At 54.0% G+C, this 24,111-nt stretch overlaps 1 protein-coding gene and 1 long non-coding RNA gene across 3 annotated transcripts in view; one reads left to right on the plus strand and one right to left on the minus strand.

Moving 5' to 3' along the window:
* The window catches only part of LOC134809215 (uncharacterized), a 50,530-nt gene extending 30,863 nt beyond the window's left edge, over nucleotides 1-19,667 (minus strand). Inside the window, exons 1-2 of one of the 2 annotated variants that reach the window (XR_010154376.1) lie at nucleotides 19,317-19,658; nucleotides 10,126-10,366 (exon numbers count right to left, since the gene is read on the minus strand). This is a non-coding gene — a long non-coding RNA (uncharacterized LOC134809215). Of the gene's footprint in view, nucleotides 1-10,125; nucleotides 10,367-19,316 lie in introns of both variants that reach the window. The other variant, XR_010154377.1, reaches the window with a different exon arrangement.
* The window catches only part of VSTM2L (V-set and transmembrane domain containing 2 like), a 42,453-nt gene continuing 24,955 nt past the window's right edge, over nucleotides 6,614-24,111 (plus strand). The window contains exon 1 of the mRNA XM_016937901.4: nucleotides 6,614-6,978. Coding sequence (XP_016793390.2) covers nucleotides 6,858-6,978 — 121 coding nt within the window. The 5' untranslated portion in view covers nucleotides 6,614-6,857. The remainder of the gene's footprint in view (nucleotides 6,979-24,111) is intronic.

Raw genomic sequence — 24,111 nt, forward strand, 5'->3', positions numbered from 1 at the left:
TGGCCTCGTTCTGCCGTTCCCTCACTGTGAGATCCTAGGCTTCTCTCCATGTCTTTCTAGACCTCAGTTCCTCTGTCTGCACAAAAGGGACATGAGGATTGATCTTTGATGGCCTTCTCCGTTAAAAATTAGAGATGCTGGCTGGGCATGGTGGTTCTCGTCTATAATTCCATTCGCCACAGTGGGAGGATCGCTTGAGGCCAGGAGTTGAAGACCAGCCTGGGCAATATTGTTAGACTCCTATCTCTACAAAATATTTTTAAAATTATCTGGGTGTGGTGGTGCATGCCTGTAGTCCCAGCTACTCGGGGGCTGAGGCGGGAGAATTGCTTGAGCCCAGGAGTTTGAGGCTGTAGTGAACTGTGATAGTGCCTGCCACTTTACTCCAGCCCGGGCAGTAGAGTGAGACCCTGTCTTAAATAAATAAATTAAAAAGATGCTTTAAATTTAAGTTTTAGGTTTTAGATTATGTCTTCACTCTGTGTGGTCCACTCAGACTGGAATCCAGAAGAAAAATGTCAGGGACACTCCCTAGGACTTCTGGCAAAGGCAGGAGCCAGAATGAATGAATTTCCTGCGCCCAGGCCCCCCTGCTGTCCCTGGCTCCTAGCCCTTGGCCCAAGCATGGCTCTCAGCCTAGACAAGGCCTTCCTAGGAGGCCCAGGAGCCCTGCGGGAGGCAGAGTGCAGATAAAGGCTCAGAGTCCATCCATGTGGAAAACCTGGGTCTGCGGCGATCGTGAACCACATGGGCAGAGGGGCCAGACCTGGGGTTCCTATGATGGGAACATGATGTGACTGTGGAGGCCAGTCAAGGCTCCTGCCAGCGGTGAGTGGAACAGATAAAGAAATCAGTCATCAGAGGAGAGAAGTACCCCAGACCGGAGTGGGAGGTCACATGTCGGCTCCCTGTGCTGCCCTCCAGAGGGGAACTGGGGCAGAGGGGCCTCCTCATTCCACGAGGCTGGCTGGGCTCAATTCAAGGAACCCTTGTCCTCCCACCTCTGTTGGAATCCTCACTGCAGCCCACTGGATCCCTGCACGAGACACACCTGGGGTGCTTAGTGAGCAGGCAGATTCCCAGATACCCACCCCGAAAAGCCAGTCTGAAAGAGAACACCCAGGGGTGGGGCCTGGCCACAGCCAGCCTCTCCAGAGATTCTCAAGTCCAGTAATATCTAATAACTCTGTGTTTAGGCCAATGGTGTTCAATCCTAGCTGTGTACTGCGATCACCTGGGGAATTTTTTTTAAACCCTGATACCCAGATCTCACCTAAGACCAATTATGTCAGAATCTCTGGGGTGTGCCCTGGGCACCCATATATTCTTAAAGCTCCCCAGTCGTCCCAGTGTGGGTCCAAGGACTGCCCCAGCTCCAGATCAATTCTAAGAGCCTCAAGATGAACATCTGGGGAAAAGGAGAAGTCATGAGTCTCAGATAAGAGAAATAACTTGCCCAAGGTCACACAAGGAGGTGATGGCAAAGCCCGTCCTGAAACCCAGGCCTCTTTCCTGACCGTGGGCCAATTTCTTCCTGACGCTGCATCTCTTTTTAAAAACCAGAGCCCAGGCAGGCAATGCCCACAGTATTTCACTTTAATAATATTGGAAACCGGTACAGTCAGGGCCACCACAGTGGTGGGGCGGGAGCCTCGATGGCGATTAGGGGAGCTGTAAGTCTTTCGCTTTATCCAAATCTTGGGCAGTAATTTAGAAAATTTAATTAAAGGGGGAGAAATGGGGACACCTCGCGCTCCCTGCCTCCTGTTATAATGAGTGAAATACACCAGGCTGTAAAAGGAAATGCTGTCTGAGACGCAGCTCCGATGTTTTATTGCCAAGTTTTATTCACTGATGTAAACGTAATCGCTGGAAACCGGAGCTCTTATTAACACACATATTTTCACACATCCGGGGCCCCTCCTGCTCCCCCCTCTCCCTCTGGGCTTGTTCACCCACCTCCTAGGGTCAGCCCTGCTGCTTTCTGGGCATGTCTATGCCAAGCCTGGAGTTCCGCACCGGTTTCATACCCTCCCATGGCAGATAAGACTTTAATAGAATTCCATTGCTCCTCAGAGCTCAGTAATGCATTCTGGAAATTAGGCGGCTACATACTAAAGCCATTGTTCCCCCTTATAAATGGGCTCTCTCAAAGCCAGTGACCATGGGGGCTCTGATAAGCTCTCATGAAGCCTTACTCCACATGTTATTGGTGTGCTAAAAGGTGCAACTCCAGGCTTACATTGCTCATTGTTAGGGGCTGATACATTTAAGTAGTTTCTCCATGAATCAGGCAGCCTAGGTATTTCCCCCACTCTTGGCATTGATAGATGAGCGAAAGGAAGCCATTTAGACGGTGCTATATAGGGCTCCAGCCCACGTGGTGAATGATTTCCAATGCCTGGTTTAATTTATTTTTAAATGAAATTTGTTATTGATTCTGGATTAAAAGGACAAATCTTACGGCTGTTACCACTGACAGAGCCACAGTGCTCAAGTGACACCTCTCAAGGAGGGGAGGGAGGGTGGCCTGTCTGAGTCAAGGGGAGGGTATGGAGACTCTCCAGGGAGCTTGGCTTAGCAGTAAGGGGCAGTGCAAGATCCCATGCTTAGAGGGAAGTTTAAAAATATCATCTTTCCCAATTGAAATACTTGACGTGATGCTCACCTCTGAGCCTCATTTATATAATGGAAATAGCAGTGATATTTGCCTCATGGCATCCACACGACCACTAGAGGCATGTTAGTTGCCTCCAGGGATGGGAGGCTTTCCATCTCCTGCAGCATTCCCAGAATGAAATGAGTGACAGGCGTCACCCACTCTAGTGAATTCCTAGAGACTGTTTCCTGGGCTAGTCTTTGCTTACTTTTCTGCCTCCACTAGGCTCTCGGCTTCCACGGTGCCCAGAGATTACACTTGCATTGGGAAGCAGACAAGAGGCACAATTACACAGGGGAGGAGGATGGGCTGGGATGTGTCCGTTCACATTCAGCCTCTGCCCTACCTCACTGTGCAACTTTGTGCAGGTTACATCATCTTTCTGAGCTTTGTTTCTCCATCTGTAAAAGAAGGAAGGGAATAATAGCAGCCTCAGGGGTTGTTGTATGAATTATAGGAGATCATGGGTGTGAATGTGATTTGTAAACTGTAAAGTGTAGTTTAGGTGCTGCAGGAAATACAAGTGGGACAGTACAGTATAGTGGGAGGTCCCTGAGTTGGGAGACAAAGGACCTGGATCCAGTTCTGTCATGAGTGGCTGTGTGGCTCTGAGAAAGTGAATTACTTTCTCTGGGTCTTAGTTTCTTAAGGTGCCAAGAGGGTAGGTTGGAATCAAACATATGAAATGTTTGATTGGCTCTGGAATCAAACACATCATGGCCTTGCTATGTCGCTTTAGGCAAAATACCTAAACTTTCTGAACCTATGTCCTCATCTGTAGATATCAAGAACACTAGTCAACATGTATCATGTATTTGCTATGTGCCTGGCATTGTTCTAAGTGCTTTCCATGTAACAACTCATTTAATCCCCACCACCCTGCTGTGAAGGAGGTATTATTACCCTTATTTTACAGATGAGAAAATTGAGGCACAGGGAGGCTAAGCAACTTGTCTAAGGTTACACAGCTACCAAATGGCAGGATTCAAAACAGAGAATATGGCTCTAGAGCCCACACTTCTAACCACACCATCCTACCCTACATGGCCTGGTGGTTCTGAGGATTAAGGGGAATAATGAAAGTTCTTAGGGCCATGCTGGGCATACAGTGATGAGCCAACAGAGGCTTGGGGACTGGGAGAAGGCAGCAGGCATTTCTTCCCATGGGGACTCAGCTAGACAGAGGGGAAGGCATACAAGCACAGGGGAAGCACTGGGAAGGTTGAGGATGTAATGAGGCCAAGGCATGCCCAAGAGAGCACAGGATATGTGCAGGAGGTGAGTCTGGGACCCTGAATGCAAACTAGAGAAGTCAGGATTTCTCACATAAACAGGCCATCAGAGGGTTTTGAGCAGAACCATTATATCATGAGCATTTTCTTCTTTTTTTCTTTTTTTGTTTTTTTTTTTGAGATGAAGTCTCACTCTGTCACCCAGGCTGCAGTACAATGGTGTGATCTTGGCTTACTGAAAACTCCGCCTCCCAGGTTCAAGCGATTCTCCTGCCTCAGCCTCCTGAGTAGCTGGGATTACAGGTGCCCACCACCACTCCTGGCTAATTTTTGTATTTTTAGTAGAGATGGGATTTCACCATGTTGGTCAGGCTGGTCTCGAACTCCTGACCTCGTGATATGCCCACCTCGGCCTCTCAAAGTGCTGGCATTACAGGTGTGAGCCACCACACCTGGCCAATCACGAGCATTTTCAAAGGCATACAATCCCTGGATGTCTGTCCTTGAAGGAACCTTGACCTTGTTCCAGGCTTCAAAGAGAAAAGATTTCTGAAGGTCAGCCGGTGGGCTAGGGGCACAGCAGCAATGTGCTGCCATCCCGCCAGACCCCCTTCCTCTGCAGGCCTGAGCAATCTCTTGTTTACTCCTCTTTAATCTCCTCTCCCTCCCTGTCCCCTTGCCTGTGTCTGCTCCCTCCAATCTGTGGTTTAAGAGGAGAAAGCCCGGGTTTGAGTCCCAGTTCTGTCACCACAGTCTCCTGGTGAGGCCTCAGGCTGGGGTTGAAGGAGTCCTGGGTTTTAGTCTGGCTAACATGGTGGCTGCTATGTGATCTGGAGGATTCTCAGTTTCCATATCTTTATGATGGAAGCAGTAGTTCATTTCGCTGGGAGCGGGGTTCAGGGTAGTTAATGAATGAGAAAACACGTGCATAGAGTCCAAGACGCCTGGCCAGCCCAGGATAACCTAAACACCACCTCTGTGTGGGAAGAAAGTGAGAAGTGAGAGAATCAGGCAAACACGGCCCCTTCCTCCAAGGCATGTGGTCCAGAAGGTTCGGGGGGTGGGGGAAGCGGTCGACGCTTGGGACCTGTCCTCGGTACTGAAGGGAGCGCGGAGGCTGTGGACGGTGCTAGAACACAGTGCTTGTAAGTGCGGGACATCGTGGAGGAGGTGTCCTTAGTTTGGAAGGAGCTGGATTGTTGCTAGCTACCACGGGCCCCATCCGGTGTGCTACCCCCCCATAATACTGGAAGGGGGGCGCTAAGACAGAGGGAAGACGGCGAGGGGCTATGTTCCTTGGTCTCTAACCTTGTTCTCAAACTTGGGCGCTGTACACACGGCTGGACGCGGGATCCACCTGTGTTCTGGAGTGGGGAGTGGGCTGTTGGAGGGGTTGACCCTGTTCGACGGGGACGGGGAAGAAAGTCTGAGGGTCTGTCCACGGTGTGAACCCTAGCATCAAAGGGCCAGTTGAGACGCTGTCCGCGGTGCCCAAAGGATGGGCCCGGGTGGGGCGGGCGCGGGGGGGGGGCTGGCGCTGTCCTCCTCCGTGGTGCTGAAACCGGGAGGACCAGGCTGTGTGAACAGGGAGGCCTGGGGAAGGGCAAAGGATGAGAGCAGGAGGGACCCCGCTCAGGAGTCAGGGGCCTCGCCCGACTCGCCGTGGGACCTCAGAGAAGCTAATTACCTGATTTCAGGTGCTTCCTTATCTTTTAAATGCGACCACAGTTCCGCCCTCCTGTCTGTCCCATCAGCCCCAGTAACACGGTTTGGGAAGGAACTGGAGGACTTTGTTGGATTCTTGCTCTTGGGAATGGGAATGGTGCCCTATCCCCCTCCCCTGCCACACTCACACACACATACACCCACGCATACGCGCGCGCACACGCACACGCACACACACACTCATGCACACACACACCATCAAGGCTCATTGGTCTAGGGAAGGAGCCTACAGTCCAGAAGGGGGCGATCCCATCCACCACATAAGGTCCAGTATCTTCAAGAGCCAGGAGCCGCAACAACTGGCCTGTCTCTCTCCCATTACAAAGACTCGAAAACTGAGTCCCAGAGAGGGGAACACCGACAATAATAACTACTGAGCTCCTACCACGTAGGCGGCATTATGCTAAGCGCTTTGCATGCACGATTTCGCAAATCCTCACCAGGACCCCCGCAGACAGCTATTACCCCTATTTCTCAGATGAAGACTTCGAGGTTCAGAGAGGGGTAGACACCCGGACGCGATCACACAGCGAGCCGAGGTCGGCGGCAGAGCTATCACCAGGTCCCCTGGGTCTCAGCCCAGGCTCCCACCCTACCTCGCCCTCACCCCCAGCCCCACTGGCCCCTGACCCCGGCCCCGCCCTGCCGGTAAAGTTAGGAGCCTCTGAGTGCGCTGGCCTGGCGGCGGGTGCCCTGGCTTTTCTCCCTCTCCCCGCTGGACGGCATTTCTGTGGCTGAAGCCCGTTGGGTCGTGCTTTGCGGGAACCGCGTCCCTGGGGTGGCTCTCTCCGCCCCATCCCGGCCCCGCCTCCGCACTCGGGCGGGGGAAAGTTGCGGGTACCGCTTTAAAAATCCCAGCCTGGGCAAAACTTTGATGATAAATCAAGCGGCAGATCCCTCCGCCGCCTGCTCCGAGCGGGAGGAGGGAGGGGAGGAGGGAGGGGAGGAGGGAGGCGGGAGGAGGGAGGAGGGTGCGGCGGCGGCGCGGCGTGGCCTTCCGCGGAAGGGAAGAGTCCCGCAGTCGGAGGCGGCCGGCTGGGCGTGCGCTCGCTCCCCAAAGCCGGGGCTGGGCCGGAGCCGGGCGAGGGCTGGGAGCTGGGCCGGGCCCGGGGACAGCGGGCGAGGGGCAGCTGCCGGAGCCGGGCAGCCAGGCCGCTCAGGGCAGGGGACAGCTGGCGCCGGGTCTGCGGTCTCCGGGGCCCCGATGTGAGGCGGCGGCGCCCCCGGCCCGAGCGCGCACGATGGGGGCCCCGCTCGCCGTAGCGCTGGGCGCCCTCCACTACCTGGCACTTTTCCTGCAACTCGGCGGCGCCACGCGGCCCGCCGGCCACGCGCCCTGGGACAACCACGTCTCCGGCCACGGTGAGTTCGGTCGCCGCCCCCGCGGACTTCCCCACCAAACCCCAACCCGGGCCGCGCCACTCCAACTTGGCCGCCCCGGGGCTCGAACCGGCGCCAGTCGTGGCGGGAATCCCGGGGCGCCCCCTGCCGGCGCGGTGGACCCGCCCTGGCACCCTGGCCCTGCGGAGGAGGGGGCACCCGGGGCGCACCCCCGAACCTCCTCCCCACACACTCGCGCGGATACGCACACCTGCATGGCCACACCGATATGCACAGCCGCGGACGCACTCAGAGCCACAGTCGCTGCTTTCTCACACTCACAACTACCCTGCACATCTCCACACACCTCAGGTCCCCCTCCTCACTGCAAGCCTTTACACTTATGCCCACTACACAAGCACATCAGGCACTGCGCCGGTGGGCTCACTCTGCCAGCTGGCGCACACGCTTCGCCACAACTCTTGCCTGCCCACCTGCAGACACACTGGTGCGCGCGCGCACACACACACACAGGCACACACATACACACACATGAACACAATTTGCTCACCCACTCCTCTCTGCCCATCTGCCTTTACTCTTCTGGGTTTAACCGCACAGAGGCCCTTGTCCTCTTCCTCTCCACACCCACCCCTATACCACTGGAAAAGTCCTTGGGGGCAGAAGACCTTGTTTCTTGAGAACTGGTCGCCTGGGGCTGCAGCCTCCCAGTTGGGCGGGTGGCACCTGGTGGAAGCCCCTCAGAGCCACCGGAGTAGTTGGGGTTGCTGCTTGCAGCCAGAGGCATGGGAGTGGGAGTGGAAGTGGAATGCCGGGTGCTTTTGTCTGCCTCTGGGGATGGGCAGGAAGCCGCTGCCATCCTTCCATAGGGTACCCCCATCCTCATCCTCGGCCCTAGAGGACTGAAATGTGGGAAATCTCAACTCCAGCCGCTGTGGAAGCCGGGGAGCAGACAAGCATTCCCAGCACTGGCTGGCTGAGTGTCAGAAGCTCCTGCTAGCCCCGAAGGAGCCCAAGTTGGCACAGCAGAGTTGGACTGTATGAGCCCGGCAGCTGTGGGGGCTCCCCCTGACCCCTGTGAGCCTGGCTCTGAGATGGAGGCTCGAGCATAGATGAAACCAAAGGAGACCTTTCTTCCATGCAGCCCTTCACTAGACAGGCTGACAGCCTTGTGGGGGAGGCTGCAGCCCCAGTGCTGGGCACTGTGGGCCCAGGGCTGTGGGGAGGTTTGCACAAAGGCCAGATAATTGGATGATTTATTCTGATGGGAGTGAGTGGGGGTAAGGCAGGGTAGATAATCAGGGAAGGTTTTGCTGGGGTATGACACATGAGTGGGATTGCTCCAGTGGAGAGGGGGGCTTCGAAGCCATCCTCAGGGTCTCTGCTTTTTGGGAACCATGACTCCCCGCCCCCTTCTGCCTCACCATGTTTGGTAGTAACTGCTGTGTGCATCATTTACATACCCTTCATACCCCTCACCTCATTTCTACCGACCTGGCTAGAGTGGTGGTAAATAAGGAAAGGGTTCTTTTGATCCTCAACTTACAGATAGGGAAACCAAGGCTCAGAGAGGTGAAGGAAGTTGCCCAAGGTCACACAGTAAGAGAGTGACTGAGCCAGGACAGGCCCCAGGGTCTGTCAGGCAAAGACAGCGCTTTTTTCCAGGACATTCATCTCCCTGTCAGATTCCCTCCCATTCTAGGGAAACTGGGAATTCCTCCCTCTCCACCCCTCCTCTCCTCGCTCCACTCAGTCCCTTGGCACAGTTGGAACTTACACTAGGAGGGGTTTCCATGGAAGGCCTTCCCTGAGTTTGCAGTCCCGAGGGGTATGAGGAATGGGACTCTGAGGCTTATGGTCGTTCTGTCCCTAGAGCACCAGACCCCAGGGACTTGGGTGCCAGTCTGTTATTCCCAAGGCCCCAAGGTGGCTCCCCCCCATAGAAAAGCAGGGTCTGTCTGCCCTTTGTGTGACAGTCTCTACCTGTCCCCTGGTGCCAGGTAAGCTGAGGGGCACAGCTCTGCCCAACCAGCTGTAATCTCCCCTCTGCACCCTGGAGGGTCAAGCTAAGGCCCAGGGCAGGGGCTAGATGAGAAGGAGGCACCCCTAGTTGCTGGGGAACCTGGCTTCTCTCCTGAAACCCCCGTGTAGCTCTGGGCAAGTGAGCCACCCCTCTGGGTCTCCCTGTGTCCCTAAAGAAACAAAGAAGCCAGGCTGCTCTGCAGGGGCCAGGCTGCCTTCCCCCGACATTGCCAGGTTCAAAGTCACCAAGTAGTGACTGCCGAGGAGCCCCCACAGCTGCCCCTCTGCCGTGCCAAGCACCCGCCACCACAGGAAGGGTTTGGAGCCACTCACTTAATCACAAAAAGAAACTGTTATTAATGATAGTGAGACGCGGCGAATAAGTGGGTCATGTCTAATAAGCCATTTGTGTTCAGGAGGAGAATACCAATTTGATAAAAGCTGTGTGTGCTGAAAAAGCTCAGAAATTGCTGTTTAGCAGATTGGGGCCTGATCGTTTCATTATTCCTGGGCTCCGTGTGTCCTCAGCTGATTCAGGAAATGTGGCCCAGTCGGGAAGGTGTCTCTGTGTCTGGGGGTGGGGGGTGGGGGCTGGAAGCAGGGGCTCCTGGGGAGGGGCACATTGACCCCAAGTGCTTGGTGGCTGCTCACCCCTCCAGCTCCATCTGAGCCCAGCCCGGCCGCCGGGCTCCTGCCTTCCACCTGCCTGCCCTGGAGCTTGTCACAGGGAAAGCCTGCGGTCAGATGGGTCAGAAAGGACATCTGTTTTGCTTCCCATCTCCCTCCCACCTCCACTCAAGGTACTTGGAAGAGGGCTTTTTCGAGGTGTGAGGAATGAATGGGGAGCATGTATCTCAAGGAGGCATCAGGCACTGGGAGGTGGGGTGGTGATGGTCCGTGTCTGCACCTAGTAGGTGCTCAATAAACAGGAGTGATTTTGATTTTTTTCTTATCAGAAAATGTTAACTCATTGCCCATAGGCACAGCAGGGATGGGAGGAAAAGGTGCAAGCATTGATGAAATGCCTACTGTGTGCCCCGTGCTGCCAAGCCCTTGCCAGTGTTAACTCACTCAGGCTGACCATTCATGCAAGGTTGGTGTTGGGGATAGGAGGAAACTGAGGCTCAGAGAGGGCCAGTGACTTACCCAAGGGTGCTGAGTCTGTACAGAGAGCTGGAAAGCTGTGTTTAAGATGAAGATGCATCTGGCAGCTCTGGGACTGCCTCCTCCAGAACAGCCTTGAGGCAGGCTTGGCCATGGCGTCTTCCTTCTTGTAGCCGTAACCCAAGCTTTCTCCCTTCTAGCCTCTCAGGGAACCAGTAAAGCAGTGGGTTCCACCAAGAGGAACCAGCCACTCAGAAAGGTGGCAAGATCTTGCTGAGGATACCTGTAGGTTAGAAACAGGCAGCTGGACTGGACCCCAGGATCTTTCCAGATCTTGTCCAGGGGAGGGATCCAGAGGGCAGGGTCTTTGTGAAGATCTCTGTAGACCCCTACAGCTTGCAGAGGACCCCTACAGCTTGCAAGAAGCCTCAGATGGCAGAGTCCCCCAGGGAATTTTTTACAATGCAGATCCCCCAAACCCGCTGCCAGAATGGTTATTTGATGGGACCCTGGAATGTACATTTTATTATTTTTTTTTAATTTCTCTTGAGACAAGATCTTGCTCTATTGACCAGGCTCGAGTGCAGTGGCACAATCTCAGCTTACTGCAACCTCTGCCTCCTGGGTTCAAATGATCCTTTCACCTCAGCCTCCGAGTAGCTGGGAGTACAGGCATGTGCTACCACCCTCAGCTAATTTTTAAATTTTTTGTAGAGATGAGAGCTCATTATATTGCCTAGGTTGGTCTTGAACTCCTGGGCTCAAGCCATCCTCCCTCCTCGGCCTTCCAAAGTGCTGGGATTACAGGCATGAGCCACCGCATCTAGTGGAATCTGCATTTTAATAAGTTCCCCAGAGGATTCTCATGCAGCCTGGGGTTTGGAAGCCACTGCCTAAGTATTTACCCATACCTGGTGGGAGATGTAGGGACAGGAAATGTCTGACGCTATGGACTGGCTTGGTTTGGTTTCACAGGGGAGGGAGAGGTCCAGACAGGGGCAGGTGGATGGTCCCTGAGAGGAGCTCCAAGAAGCCTCACACTGCAGCAGACAACTCCCCTCCCACCCCCACCCTGCCACACACACACACCCCTACACACACACACACCCACACCCACCCCTAGGCCAGCACCTTCAATTATTCATATACCCCAATGCAGACAAAGATCCTGGCTTGGCCGGGGGCTTTGTCCATTGAGTGATTCACTGTCCTGAGATTCTCTCTGTTGCCAGGAGGGACCAGCAGGGCGCTGGGGGAGGGAGGGGGCACCAGGCCATTTGGCAAGCAGCCTGTGCACTGAAAAATGACTCTGGCTTCCTTGCGTTCCTTACTGAACTGTTGGTATCTCACCATCAATAAGCTGGCTAGTTTGGTGGCTGGAAGATGAAGAAAATTGAGTCCTGTCTTCCAAAGGTTATGATGTTAAAAATGTGTTCGTCTTTGTCTCGGGCGTTGGTGATTATTCTATCAATTACGCCTGTAAACACTCTGCCTTGGGCTGAGGGTTTCCCGGCCTCCTGTGGGGAATTGGCCCTCACAAGCGGTTTTCCCCAAGTCCTTCACACCAATTGGTTTTGACACCTTGCCCATCAGCAGCTCCTGCAGCCTTTTCCCCAAACAAGAGAAGCCGCAGGCGGCCAGCAGGACGCAGGGAATTTGGCTCCTTGCCATGGTGACAGCAAGGATGGTGGGCAAAGTCTCCTGCGGCAAACAAGTGGGCTGGGTGAGGGGAGTCGGGTAAGTGACCCCTTCTGATCCACCGGCTGCGGGGGCAGGAGATGGAGCTTTTGGAATGAATCATGAAGGCCCCTTGGGACCATCGTCCCAAGCCTCTCTCTTACAGATGAGAAGATAGAGACCCAGGGGCAAGGGAGAATTTGCCCAGAATTGTCCTGGAGGGTACTTCTTGGCTTTTGGGATTACCTCATCCAACTCTGTACAAATGGAGAGATTGGCTGGGCGCGGCGGCTCATGCCTGTAATCCCAGCACTTTGGGAGGCTGAGGTGGGTGGATGACTTGAGCCCAGGAGTTTGAGACCAGCCTGGACAACACAGTGAGAACTCATCTCTACAAAAAAATAGCCAGGCATGGGTACGCACCTGTAGTCCCAGCTACTCAGTAGGCTGAGGCAGGAGGATCACGTGAGCCCAGGAGACGGAGGTTGCAGTGAGCTGAGATCGCGCCACTGCACTCCAGCCTGGTTGACAAAGTGAGACCCTGTCTCAAAAGTAAATAAATAAATAAAAATAAAAACAGGAGAGATAAACATATGGAAGCAAGTGTGTGTTGAGTGCCATGCCAGGGCCTTGAATGGTATCATCTCATTCAATTCTAACGAGAACTCCAAGAGGAAAGACTGTCTCGGGCCCACTGTTTAGATGAAGAAAATGAGGCTCGGGGAGGTTAAGTGGCTTACCCAAGGTCACACACCTACCAAGTGTCAGAGGCTGGACTTGAACTGAAGTATCTGGCTTCAGGGCTGGGAGTCCAAGGAAAGAGGAGGAAGAGGCCCACATCACACAGAGGGGAAGAGCAGGGCTGGGACTTGAGGCTTGGCTCCGGGGTGGAAGGAGTGCAATGGCCTCCGCATTCCACACCCAGGAGGGCGAGCAGCAGTGGGAACAGAATGCTATCCTAGCGACCCTCCAACTTCCCTCGATTTTCGAAAGCATGGGGAGAGTGTGTAGTGTGAACAGCGGCACAGGTGCCCACGTGAGAGTGTTTGGCCATCACCTTGGACTTTGGGGACCAAACCAGCTGCTGATGGTGTTGTGGGAAGACTCTCTCAGTCCTGAAAGGAGTTTGGGGCCCGCTGGGCACACTGGGGTCAGATTCCCTTGTGTCCTGGGACCCAGGACAATGCCCGGCCCAGGGAGGTGGCAGGGAATGAATGAATGGATGACGAGGAGGAGGAAGCGGGGGATGAGGTCTGAATTCTTAAAGCTTTGCTCATTCCAATATATTTTTAAACATTCAAATGATTTTAATTTCTTAAGGAATCTATGTTTATAGGGGGAAAAATCACAAAATTGGAGCCCCCTCCTTATCCCTGCTGAGCAGAGCAAGGACATCCTGGAGTGGGCAAGGCTGATGGCACCTTGCAGTGGGTGGGCCCAGGCTCTGACCTTGGGGTGCATATGCGATGCTGCAGCCATGAGGATGGGCGAGTCCAAGGGTCGCGCCCTCCTCCCCCGACCCTGATGAGGCACTTGCATCAGAAAAAGCAGCAGTGGTCCAGCTGGGGAAGAAATCTGCTCCTCTCCTAGCTGCTGGTCCTGGGGTCCAGAGCCCACCCAACTGGCTCCCCCTGGTTCCCACTGCTCCAGAGAAGTGAGGTGGGGGTGGGGAGGCAGAGAGGGGCTGCTGCTCATCCAGGTTCCCTTCTCACAGCCAGGCCTCCCTTCGCTTCCTTGAAGCCATCAGGGAGTCCCTGGGACTCAGCTCCACTTCACCCCCAGTTTCAACCCTCTTCAAAACCCCCCAGGGCCCGCAACAAGATTGGGTCCTACCTGAGAGATGATTTTAGGCAGAACCTAGAGAAACCTCTTACATTTTAATAGTTAAGCGTTTATTTTAATGTGTACTGAAAAAATATAACTAGCACATCAAAACTGCGATTTCACAGATATGATTGCTTAGGATGAGACTAATGGGGGTATTAAAAAATGGTGGGTTCGTTTATAGAAAAACATTAAGGACATAATAGCGCAGGCGGTGCATGGGCATGTCCGTGGGGATCCACAGTGCGGACATGACTTGGAGACCCGGGGGCATCCAACAGGCTGCCCCGTCACACTGCATGCTCCATACTCTTCATACTGGGAGCTACTGGCCCAATGAGGCTGCTGCCATGTTTGGGAAGCTTGGTCATTCATTCATTCTTTTATTCATTCAACAAATATCAATTGGGCACCTGTCATGTGCCAGGCTGTTTTAGCCACTGGGGACTTATCAGTGAAGAAGACAGCTAAGGTTCTTGCTCTCTTAGAGTTCTCAGTCTAGTAGGGGAGACAGAAAACTGAACCCATAAAGAATATATAAGTATAGAGCTGGGTGCGGTGGCTCACGCCTGTAATCCCAATGACTCAGGAGGCTGGGGCTGGAGGGTCACTGGAACCCAGGAGATTGAGACCAGCCTGGACAACATAGTGGACCCTGTCTCTAAAACAAAAAAAATACAGAATTAGCCAGGTGTAGTGGCTCATGCCTGTGGTCCCAGCTACTTGGGAGGCTGGGGTGGGAAGATCACTTGAGCCCAAGAGTTCAAGGCTGCAGTGAGCTGTGATTGCACCACTGCACTCCAGCCTGGGTGACAGAGTGAGACCCTGTCTCCTAAAAAAAAAAAAGAAAAAGAAGAAGAAGAAGAAGAATATATACGTATTGTGATAAGATTTAAGAAGCTGGGGCCGGGCGCAGTGGCTCACACCTGTAATCCCAGCACTTTGGGAGGCCAAGGCGGGTGGATCACAAGGTCAGGAGTTCAAGACCACCCTGGCCAAGATGGCGAAACACCATCTCTACTAAAAATACAAAAATTAGCCGGGCATGGTGGCGGGCACCTGTAATCCCAGCTACTCGGGAGGCTGAGGCAGAGAATTGCTTGAATCCGGGAGGCGGAGATAGCAGTGAGCCTAGTGAGACTCCATCTCAAAAAAAAAAAAAAAGAAGCTGGGATGATATTAAACACAGAAACACAGAGAAGGACACTCACCTGTGGGGCAGTGAGGGTACCCAGTAGTGAGCTCCCTGTCACAGGAGGTGTGCAAGCTGAGCCCTACCCGTTATTAGCTGGGGATATTAGTGAGGAGATTTCTGCCTTATTTCCCAAAGGAGCAAAGACTGTTGAAGTAGGCAGAGCAGCCAGAACACAGCGGGCGGCTAATAAAGATCCGTCACACAGCAATTTAGTGATGGTGCTGGCACAAGGGCCCAGGTGGGTGGAGCACCCAACGCCGAGGATGCCCTGGCCCTACCCAGGGGTCATGGCAGGGATGGGGCCTTCTCTGTCCCCTGTGTTGAGGCGTGGGGGACAGTGGCTCCTCGGTGACTTCACTTCAGCTCTTAAAGTGCCAGGATGGGGAGAGGGGCTGGGGTAATGCTGTTTTTTGTCTACTATACTCCCCTCTCCCCCACCCTGTGCCTGCCTTGCTGGGTGACTTGGCATGTCCCTGCCCCTCTCTGGGCCTCAGTTTCCCCACTGAACAATGGTGAGTTTGCTTGAGCTCCAAGCCTGTAGAATTCTTCCATCTGTATACTTAGAAACCACATCTTTTGTCCTGCAGCCAGCATGTATGTGCGTGTGTGTGTGTGTGTGCATGTGTGTATGTGTACAGGTGAGGATGGAGCTGGTGGGAGTGGTAGGATTCCATCAGCACCTTAACTATCAGTGGCCTGCAGGCATCTGCGGACCAAACAGCAGCCAGCATTCATCAAGCACTCTGTGTTTCCATCACTTCCCCTGCCTCCTCCCATTTACTCCCCACCACGCTAGGAGGCGGGCACTCCCATTTTACAGAGGAGGACACTGAGGGGCGTGGTGCGACTTGCCTGAGGACACACAGATGCTGAACAGCAAAGCCGGGCTTGAGCCCAGCTTGTGGGACGACAGAGCCAGAGTTCGTAGCCTGCGCATCTGTCTGCTCCTGGCTGCCAAGCTGTGTGTGTGGGCAGGTGCTTTGTTCTGGAGCAGCGCTCCTGGCTTGGTCAGATTCTCACAGGGGTCAGTGATGCCAAAATGCTGAGAATGCCCTGTTCTGGCTACAAGCACATGGCTCCAAAAGTCTAGGCTCTGCGTCTGAGTCCAGCACTGTTAGTGGGAAGCAGTGGGGCCCTGGGGGCATGTGTGGGACCCTGTGTGTTCCTGCCTGGGGGTTCTGGTGGATGGAGTGGTGTTTCTGTCTGACTGTGTGCGTGGGGGCTGTGTCTGGGGGGTGACTGTGTGTGGTTGAAGGGGCAGTGCAGGCTGAGAGGGAGCCTGGGGGCAGGTCAGGGCTGGGCTGGTGCCCTCTGCCCTGTGCCTGTTTGCCTCAATACCAGCCTTCCCTGCCACCTGCACACTGGTGCCCTTGGAGGTGAGGCTATGGGAGCATCTGGAAGGTTAGAGCAGGAGTCAGAGCCGGGAGAGGGGGCCTTTCTCCAGCAAGCTACCAGCGAGCAGGGCAGCAGTGCCCACCTGTACCTGGGAAGTGCCCTCCACCGGCCCCTTACTCTCTGGATCTCTCTCTCTCCCTGCCTTACTGCTCTCTGGGTCTCTCTCTTTCTCTCTCCCCCTCTCTCTCTGGGTCTCTCTGATCTTTCTCTATCTCTTTTCCTCTCTATCTCTGTCTTTCGATCTCTTTCCTCTTTCTTTGTTCCTTTGTGTCTGTTGGATCCATCTTCCCCTCTCTTCTCACCGCCCCCATCCGTTCCTTCCTTTCTCTCCGGTATGCACACAGCTCTCTTCGATGACATCTCAGGATTACACATACATATATTCCGTATATCATGGTGACACCCACACAGAGCAGGCACTCAGTAAATGTCAGGTGAATGAATGAGTGAGTGACCAAATGGCGAAGCTGGAGGGGACACTGACGCTTGTCTACACTGGTGGTTACTAATTTTTTTGGAAGTCACACTCCTCTTGAGAAGCTTATGGAAACTATGGATTGTTTCCTCAAAAAAATGCCACAGTTTTGCCCACAAGCTTCAAAGGGTTTTTTGAGGCCCCCAAAGCCTGTCTCTGGCCCCAGGCAGAAGTAGCCTTCATTTCACGGGTGAGGAAACCGAGGCCCAGAGAGCAGTCAGGGCTGGCCCTGGGACATGGGACAAGTCTGTGGCAGGGACAGGCTTGGATCCTGGAGTCCTTTCTCTCTCCCTGCAGCCCTCTCATGCGAGCTGGGTGGGAACAAACTTCATTCACTTTTCCTAAGTCCTTGGTAAGCATACTCAGAGAGTTGGGGTCAGGAAGAGATAATGGGGGACTCTTCAGGATCCCAGGGAACAGTGCATAGGCAGGTGGGCCAAGAGAGGGAGGTCTCTAGAGGGAGGTCACTGTGTCCTAGAGCAGTCAGGGGAGACTTCCTGGGGGAGGCAGGTTCCTTCTGGGCCTGTATCCAGGGACTGCTGGGACTGAGAGGGGACTCCAGAGGCCAGAGTGGAGCTGTGCCTGGCTGCCTGGGTCTGGCAGAGGCCTCATGTGGAGAACCATGTGCATGTATTTAGAAAAGCAGGCTGCAGCTGGAACCTCCAAGAATCGGCTCTGGAGTTTGGTCTTATCCCCTGGAGAAGGGGGCAGCCCTGGAAGCCTTCTGAGTGGGGAGGGCGCACGGCCAGGTTGGCGTCGGAGTGGGTTGGCCGTGGTGAGTGGAGATGGGGAGCCGAAGCAGGACTTGGGGCTGGATGGGGGTGTGCACGGACAGGAGAGGCTGCTCCCGGGAAGGCGCTGAGTTTGGTGTGAGCCTTGCTGAGTTTGTGGTTCATGGGATGCTGGGGCTGGCCGGTATCCAGGGAGAGTGGGAACCAGGGCTCAGAAAAAGAGGGAATTTTGTGTGTGTGTGTGCGCGCGCACGCATGTGTGTGTGCATGTGTGTGGGTGGTGTGTGTGCATACATGTGTATGTGTGGTGTGTGCATGTATGTGTGTATATTGTGTGGTGTGCATGTATATGTCTATGTGTGTGTATATCTGTGTATGTGTGGTGTCTGTGTGTGGATGTGTGGGTGTGTGGATGTGTGCATCTGTGTGTGTGTGGGGTATGGGTGTATGTGTGCATGTGTGTGTGGGGTGTTTATATATGTGTGTGGGTGTATGTGTGGGTGTGTGTATGTATGTGTGGGGGGAGTGTGTGTATATATATGTGTGTGTATGTAAGTATATGTGTATGTGTGTTTATGTGTACGTGGGTGTATCTGTGTATGTGTGTATATATGTGTGTAGGGGTGTGGGTGTGTGTACGTGTGTGGGGGGAGTATTTGGGTGTGTATGTGTGTGTATGTGGTGTGTGTATGTGGGGGGAGTGGGTGTGTGTGCGTATGTGTATGTACGTGTGTGCATGTCTGTGGGTATGTCTGTATATGTGTGTATATATATGTGTGTATATGTGTGTATTGTGTGTGTGTGTATGTGTGTGTATTGTGTGTATGCGTGTGTATTGTGTGTGTACACTGGCCTCCTTTCTAGTCCTTGCACACACCAAGTTCCTTCCAGACCTTTTCTCTCCCTGGCTGTTCCCTCTGCCGCTCGTGCTCTCTTCCCGTCTCCCGGCTCCTGGCTCCCCTGTGCTCCACGGACCCCTTAGAGAAGCCAGAAGCACATGACCTGTCAGAGCCGCATCGCACGGCCCGCATCAGGCATCGGGCTCCCATTCAACACGCCCACCTTGCAGAGGGGAAAACTGAGGCTTAGAGAGGCGTGGTGAGCTGGGGCCCCACACCTAGTTCAAAGCAAGGGTGCAGAGCCCAACCCTATTTTCCCCCAGCCCGGCATTTTAAGGGTGTCTCTTGGGATGGGGGTGGGGTCTTGACTGACCCCTCCTTCCTCAGAGCCCCCATGCTGGGACCCGAGGTGGGGAAGGCGGAGAGCTGACGGCGGGGTGTCTGTTTTGCTTTGTGAGGTTTTAAAAAAATCATTTCCGGCGTTGAAGGCGGCGGCAATTAGGGCCTGCTCGCTGGGGAGCTGTTTGCCGCCTGTCATCGGTCCGGGAAAGGGTCCCTAATGGAGGCCCGGCGGCCAGAGCGCAGGGTAGTGGAAATAGTGCTCAAAACAAAGCTTCACTAATGGTCTCCCGGCAGGCAGCGGAGGAGAGGGAGGGGCGGGCGGACAGCGGCTGAGGGCCCCTGGGACAGGGCCCAGATCCACCAGCTCCTCTCTCCGTGGCCCTCAGACACCCTCCAGCTAGTGCGGGAAGCCCCGGGCCCCACCCGCGCTGCTGCCTTCTTGCTCTGTGCTCTTGGCCTGTGAAATTCCCTCCCAGGCTCTGGGAACACTAAGTGCCAAGGTCCTGGGGTGGGGCCCAACCCCTTCAGCCATGAATTCTCTGGTTCTAGAATAGCCCTAGGGTTTAATAAGTCCAAGGGGCCCGGAGCCTTGAAGAAGGAGGAGCTAGAGCCAGACTACGTGGGGAGGTGACAGGAGAGCAGCCTGATCCTGTCCGGGAGCCCACTGTGTGCCTGCGTGATCTCACTGCAGCACCGCTCACAGTACCCATTTTACAGATGAGGAAACCGGGCTAGAAGCTCAGAGATTCACTTACCTTGAGGAGGTGCAGTTGGGGTTGAAATCCAGGTCAGCCTGACTCCGGAGCCCACATATTTACTGCTGCTTCCTTGAATTTCGCAGACACGATTGGGCAGGGGTGGCAGGGGCTGGGGCTGGGGCATGTACTAGGTCCTGGGTGGGGGGTCAGGTTTGACCGAGGCCAGGTTCTGGTCAGGGTGGGGCCACCACCACCCTACCCACTGGGCACCCTCAGAACCTCTGTTCTGGAACATCCCAAGTGCCTCCCTCCATCTGTCCCTGTCCGTTGGTCTCTGCCTCCCCTTTTGCCCCGTCCTTCATGTCCCTGGCCCTCCTGCCTCCACCCTCAGCGCCCCCTACAGCCCTCACTCTTCTTTCTCCTCAGTGGCTCTGAGGCTGCTCCTTTCTGGCGTGCTGGAGCACCTCCATCCCTGTGGTTGATGCAGCCTCCTTTGCTTACCCCACTTCTTCCCTCTTAGCCCCTCCTGGCAGCAGGGGATGGCTATGCGCCTCGGCTTTGGGGTCTGACACTGAGGCTCAAATCCTGCCCCGCTCCAGCCTCTCTGAGCCTCGTTATGCATCCGTGCAATGGGCTCACCCCACTAGCTTTGCAGGATGTACTGGGGAGAATGAAAATAAATGGTATCGGTAGAGACGTCGGGACGCCTGTGTGCCTGCTCCCGGCTTCTGGCTCCCTGCCCCCGCCCCTGCCCTATCTCTGGCTCCCTGAACACTCCCGCGCTTTCCTCTCTCCCTCCCACCTGCTCTCACTCCTTGTGGCCCAGACATGTGGGAAGAGGAGGCGGGAATTCCACTGGGGAAACCTGCTCAACTCCCACAATCCTGCAAGTGCCAGAATATTTTAGTTCTCCTTAAATCTCCCTAGATTTGTAATTCTACTGCTGTCTACCTCAATATGTGCTGGTGGCCTTGGGAGGCGCCCTGCTTCCAGCTTGCCGGCTCCAGCACTTCCTGCCCAGCTATGTCGGGGTGTCTGGCAGGGAACCTGGGCAAGTCCCCACCCACTCCGTGCCTCAGTTTCCCCATCTGTAAGAAGAGGACAATGATAGTGGCCACTTCCCAGGTTGTTTTGGGGATTAGGTAGGATATTTTATTGTATTAAAGAAACACCTCTATGAAAAGTAATGAATTGCTGATATGTGCAACAATGGTAGATGAACCTCAAAAACTCTATGCTAGATGAAGGAAGCCAGTCACAAAAGACCACATATTATATGATGCAGATGATATGAAATATCCGGAATAGGCAAATGTGAGAATGCAGATTTGAGGTTGGCAGGGGTTAGGGGAGAGTGGGGAGTGAGGAGTTTCCTTCTGGGGGGAAGACAGCATGTTGGGACTAGTTACATCACATTGTGAATGCACTAGATGCGACTCAATTGTTCACTTTAAAGTGGTTAATTTTGGCCAGGTGCGGTGGCTCACACCTGTAATCCCAGCACTTCTGGAGGCCAAGACGGGCGGATCACGAGGTCAGGAGTTCAAGACCAGCCTGGCTAATGTAGTGAAAGCTTGTCTCTACTAAAAATACAAAAAAATTAGTCAGGCGTGGTGGAGGCCGCCTGTAATCCCAGCTTCTTGGGAGGCTAGGCAAGGAGAATTGCTTGAACCTGGGAGGCGGAGGTTGAAGTGAGCAAAGATCATGCCACTGCACTCCAACCTGGGCGACGGTGTGAGACTCTGTCTCAAAAAAGAAAGAAAAAAAGAAAAAAAAAATGTTAGCTATTTAAATTTTTACTAGGCAGGGCGGCCCCTCCTCCATCGGCCAGAGACAGGCAAGGACCCACCTGGGTGAATGTGCTTGTGTCTAAGGCTCAGCAAGGAGTGGGTTCCACCAGGGAACGGCAGTTGTTGTGGACCTTCTGGGTGCTACACACCGAAACAGGCTCTTCACTTGCATTTGTGCATTTAATCCTCAAAATAAGCCTGTAATCAATGACACAGTGGGAAACCAGAGCTCAGAGGAGTGAAGCAGCTTGCACAATGCCACCCAGCACGTCAGGGAGAGCTGTGGCTTGCATCCTCACCGTAAATCCTGGGCTCCCCCTCGCCCTAGTGCCCGACCGTCCCCCTGGCCCCTTCCCCTGTTAGCCACCACACCAGCACTTCCTGTGGGTAGAGCACAGTCTGAGCTCTGCGGAGCCTGGGGTTGCAGAGAAGGAGGCTTTGGACTGGGTGGGACAAGAGGCCGTTGACGGCGTGCGGCCCACGCAGGAGAGTAAACAGCTCTCACCAGGGGCAACATTTCTTTGATGTCTCCTATTTCATTCAAAATTTATGACTTCTATATTCTATCCCATAATATATTCATGTTTGTTTTAATACAGAAATAACGTTCTTGTCCCGTGTTTCTGGAGTGAAGTCAATGCCTCAGGAAGTTGCTTTCCTGGTTTGAGCAGCACAGACCATAAAGGGGTCATCCATTCATTTCTTTGTTCATTCATTCTCCAAGTATGCAATTCAGGTATTTTCATTCCTTAAGTGGGTGTTAGTTCTCACTATGGGCAAGGATGCTGTCCCGAGAGCCACACTGGAAGAATCGGCAAGATTGGGATAGAGAAGTGGCAGGGAAGCTTTCCAGGTATGTGGCCCAGCAGGAGCAAGGCTTGGAGGTGGGAACTAGTGATGGGTTGTGAGATTGGGCCATGGCCATCGGAAGCCAGGGCTGGTGCTGGGTGCCCGCTGGTGTCCACACTTGAGCAGGACCTGCGTCCCAAGCCCCTTGTGATTAAGAAGAAAGTCTCTGCTGGTGCCTCTCCGACTTTAACACCTAACCCTCGCCAGTCTCCCTTGTTAATGAGAAAAAAACGGAGATTGAGGCTCATAGCCTTCAGCAGGCAAGCTTCTTTGGCTAGAATTTACGAATGCTGTTTGGTTTTCTTAGCATTTATTTTTACAGTTACCCTCTATTTATGGCAAGTGATGCTGATTTTTCATTTATGGCGGTAATAAAAGTCTTCTTTTAACCTGAATTTATTTAAGTAAAAGGGGAAAGATGCTTTGAAAATAAATATTAAGTAAATAATGGTGCATGTGGTACAGGGACCCTGTGGAAATGGTGATGGCGGCTAAAAGGCTGGGCTTGGGAGACCCCTCTCTGGTATGCCCTTTTCTGTTCTGAGTCCCCCCTGACTGTGCAAACCTCAGTCAGCCTTCAGGTCCAAGCATGTCCCCTTCTCCTGGTAACCTCCCCTGACTCTCCAGGCAGACACGAGCCTATCTTTCTCCTAGGATCTTCTAGAACCTGCACCTCCTTCCATAGCTCCAACATGCAGTTTGCCCTACATAACCCTGGGCAGCACTATGATTCATGGCCATATGAACAGTGCACATTCTGAACAACTGTACATGGCAGTCCAGGTTCAATCCCAGCCATTGTTCCTATAGCAGTCTCTGGCATGTGTGTCTCTCCTGGGGACTGCAGGCTCCCTGAGGGCAGGGGCCTGATCTGTGGCATCCTGGGAAGCCTGGCACAGGGCCTGGCTTAGGGTAGGGGGTCCATCAGAGCTGATCTCTTCCATTCCTTTTGAGGGAGGACTTAAGCTCCTACTGCATGCTGAGGCAGACACCTCCCACCAAGGCATGCTGCAGTTCCCTAAGCTTTCTTACAAAATGCCTTCTTCTTGGCTTCTTAGGAAGAAAGCCCATCTGCGTTTGTTTGCCTGTCCCAAGGTGAAGCAATCTTCATGAACTCACACCTCCATTCCTCCTGCCGCAGGCACCTGTCAGGGGCCAAGGGCTGCCCAGAAAGAAACAAAGAGAACCCTCGGGTGCCTCCCTGGGGAGGAGAGGGCCCTGGACACAGCCAGGCTTCTCTGTTTCTGGAGGGCTTTTCCATCCTGTTTATCTGGGTTTTCCTCTTATGGGGGTTTTATGTCTCCTGATTTTAGAAGCCAGCTGAGATTTACAGGCGGTTGGGCTGGGACCTCATTAAATCCTCCCTCTCCAGCCCTTTCCCCGGGAGAGCTCTTACTCTGCTTCCCAGCTGGGAGGCAAGGTGGCCACAGGCCTTCCTGAACCTGGAGCACACACACCCTTGTGGCCTTGCCACCCAGCTGAGCTGGGCATCGAGCAGGCTTCCTGGAAATGGCCCCAGAGAATCACACTTTTTCTAGCTGAAAAGGATGCGGCTTAGATAAGATTTAGGCTTCAGTGGGGGAAATTTTGCAGCCAGCTTGAAGTCAGGCTGAACTCTAACTTGTCCCTTGATGCTGTGTGATCTCAGGCACCGACTCTCCCTCTCTGAGCCTTGGCACTTCCTCTGTGAAATGGGGCTGATAATAGTACCATCTCATCAAGTCTGAGAGGATGAAAGGGGTCCTGTGTACAGTGTCTGGCATAGAGGAGGGGCTTCCTTCCTTCAACCCCGGGGCAGGAGACTGGCTCCAATGGCCCCCAGGTTCTCTGAGCTTTGGTTTTCTCACGCTGCTGGAAAAGGGCCAGGTATGGAAGCGGGCAGTGGCTGCAGAGGCTGTGGATGCCCCTTACTCTGTCTTCATCACTGCAACAACAGAGCCAGCAGAAACAGGGAAGTGTTTGAATTCTAGAGTCCCAAAGTCTGGGTTTGAATCCCAGCTCCTGCTCCTGACTTGCAGTGTGACCTTGTGACACATGTCCCTGAGCCTCAGTTTCCCTGCCTGCAATAAAGGGACAATGATCCCTGCCCAGCAGGATCACTGTGAGCATCATATGGGATCAGGCACATGACCTTCCTGTTGCATCGTGGGCTCCAATCAGAAAGATGATGCCACGGGGCTGCTGGGCTGGCCCGTAGCCAACAAGGGTTGGGG

The sequence above is a fragment of the Pan troglodytes genome, chromosome 21 (genome assembly GCF_028858775.2).
Source record: "Pan troglodytes isolate AG18354 chromosome 21, NHGRI_mPanTro3-v2.0_pri, whole genome shotgun sequence".
Taxonomy (NCBI): domain Eukaryota; kingdom Metazoa; phylum Chordata; class Mammalia; order Primates; family Hominidae; genus Pan; species Pan troglodytes.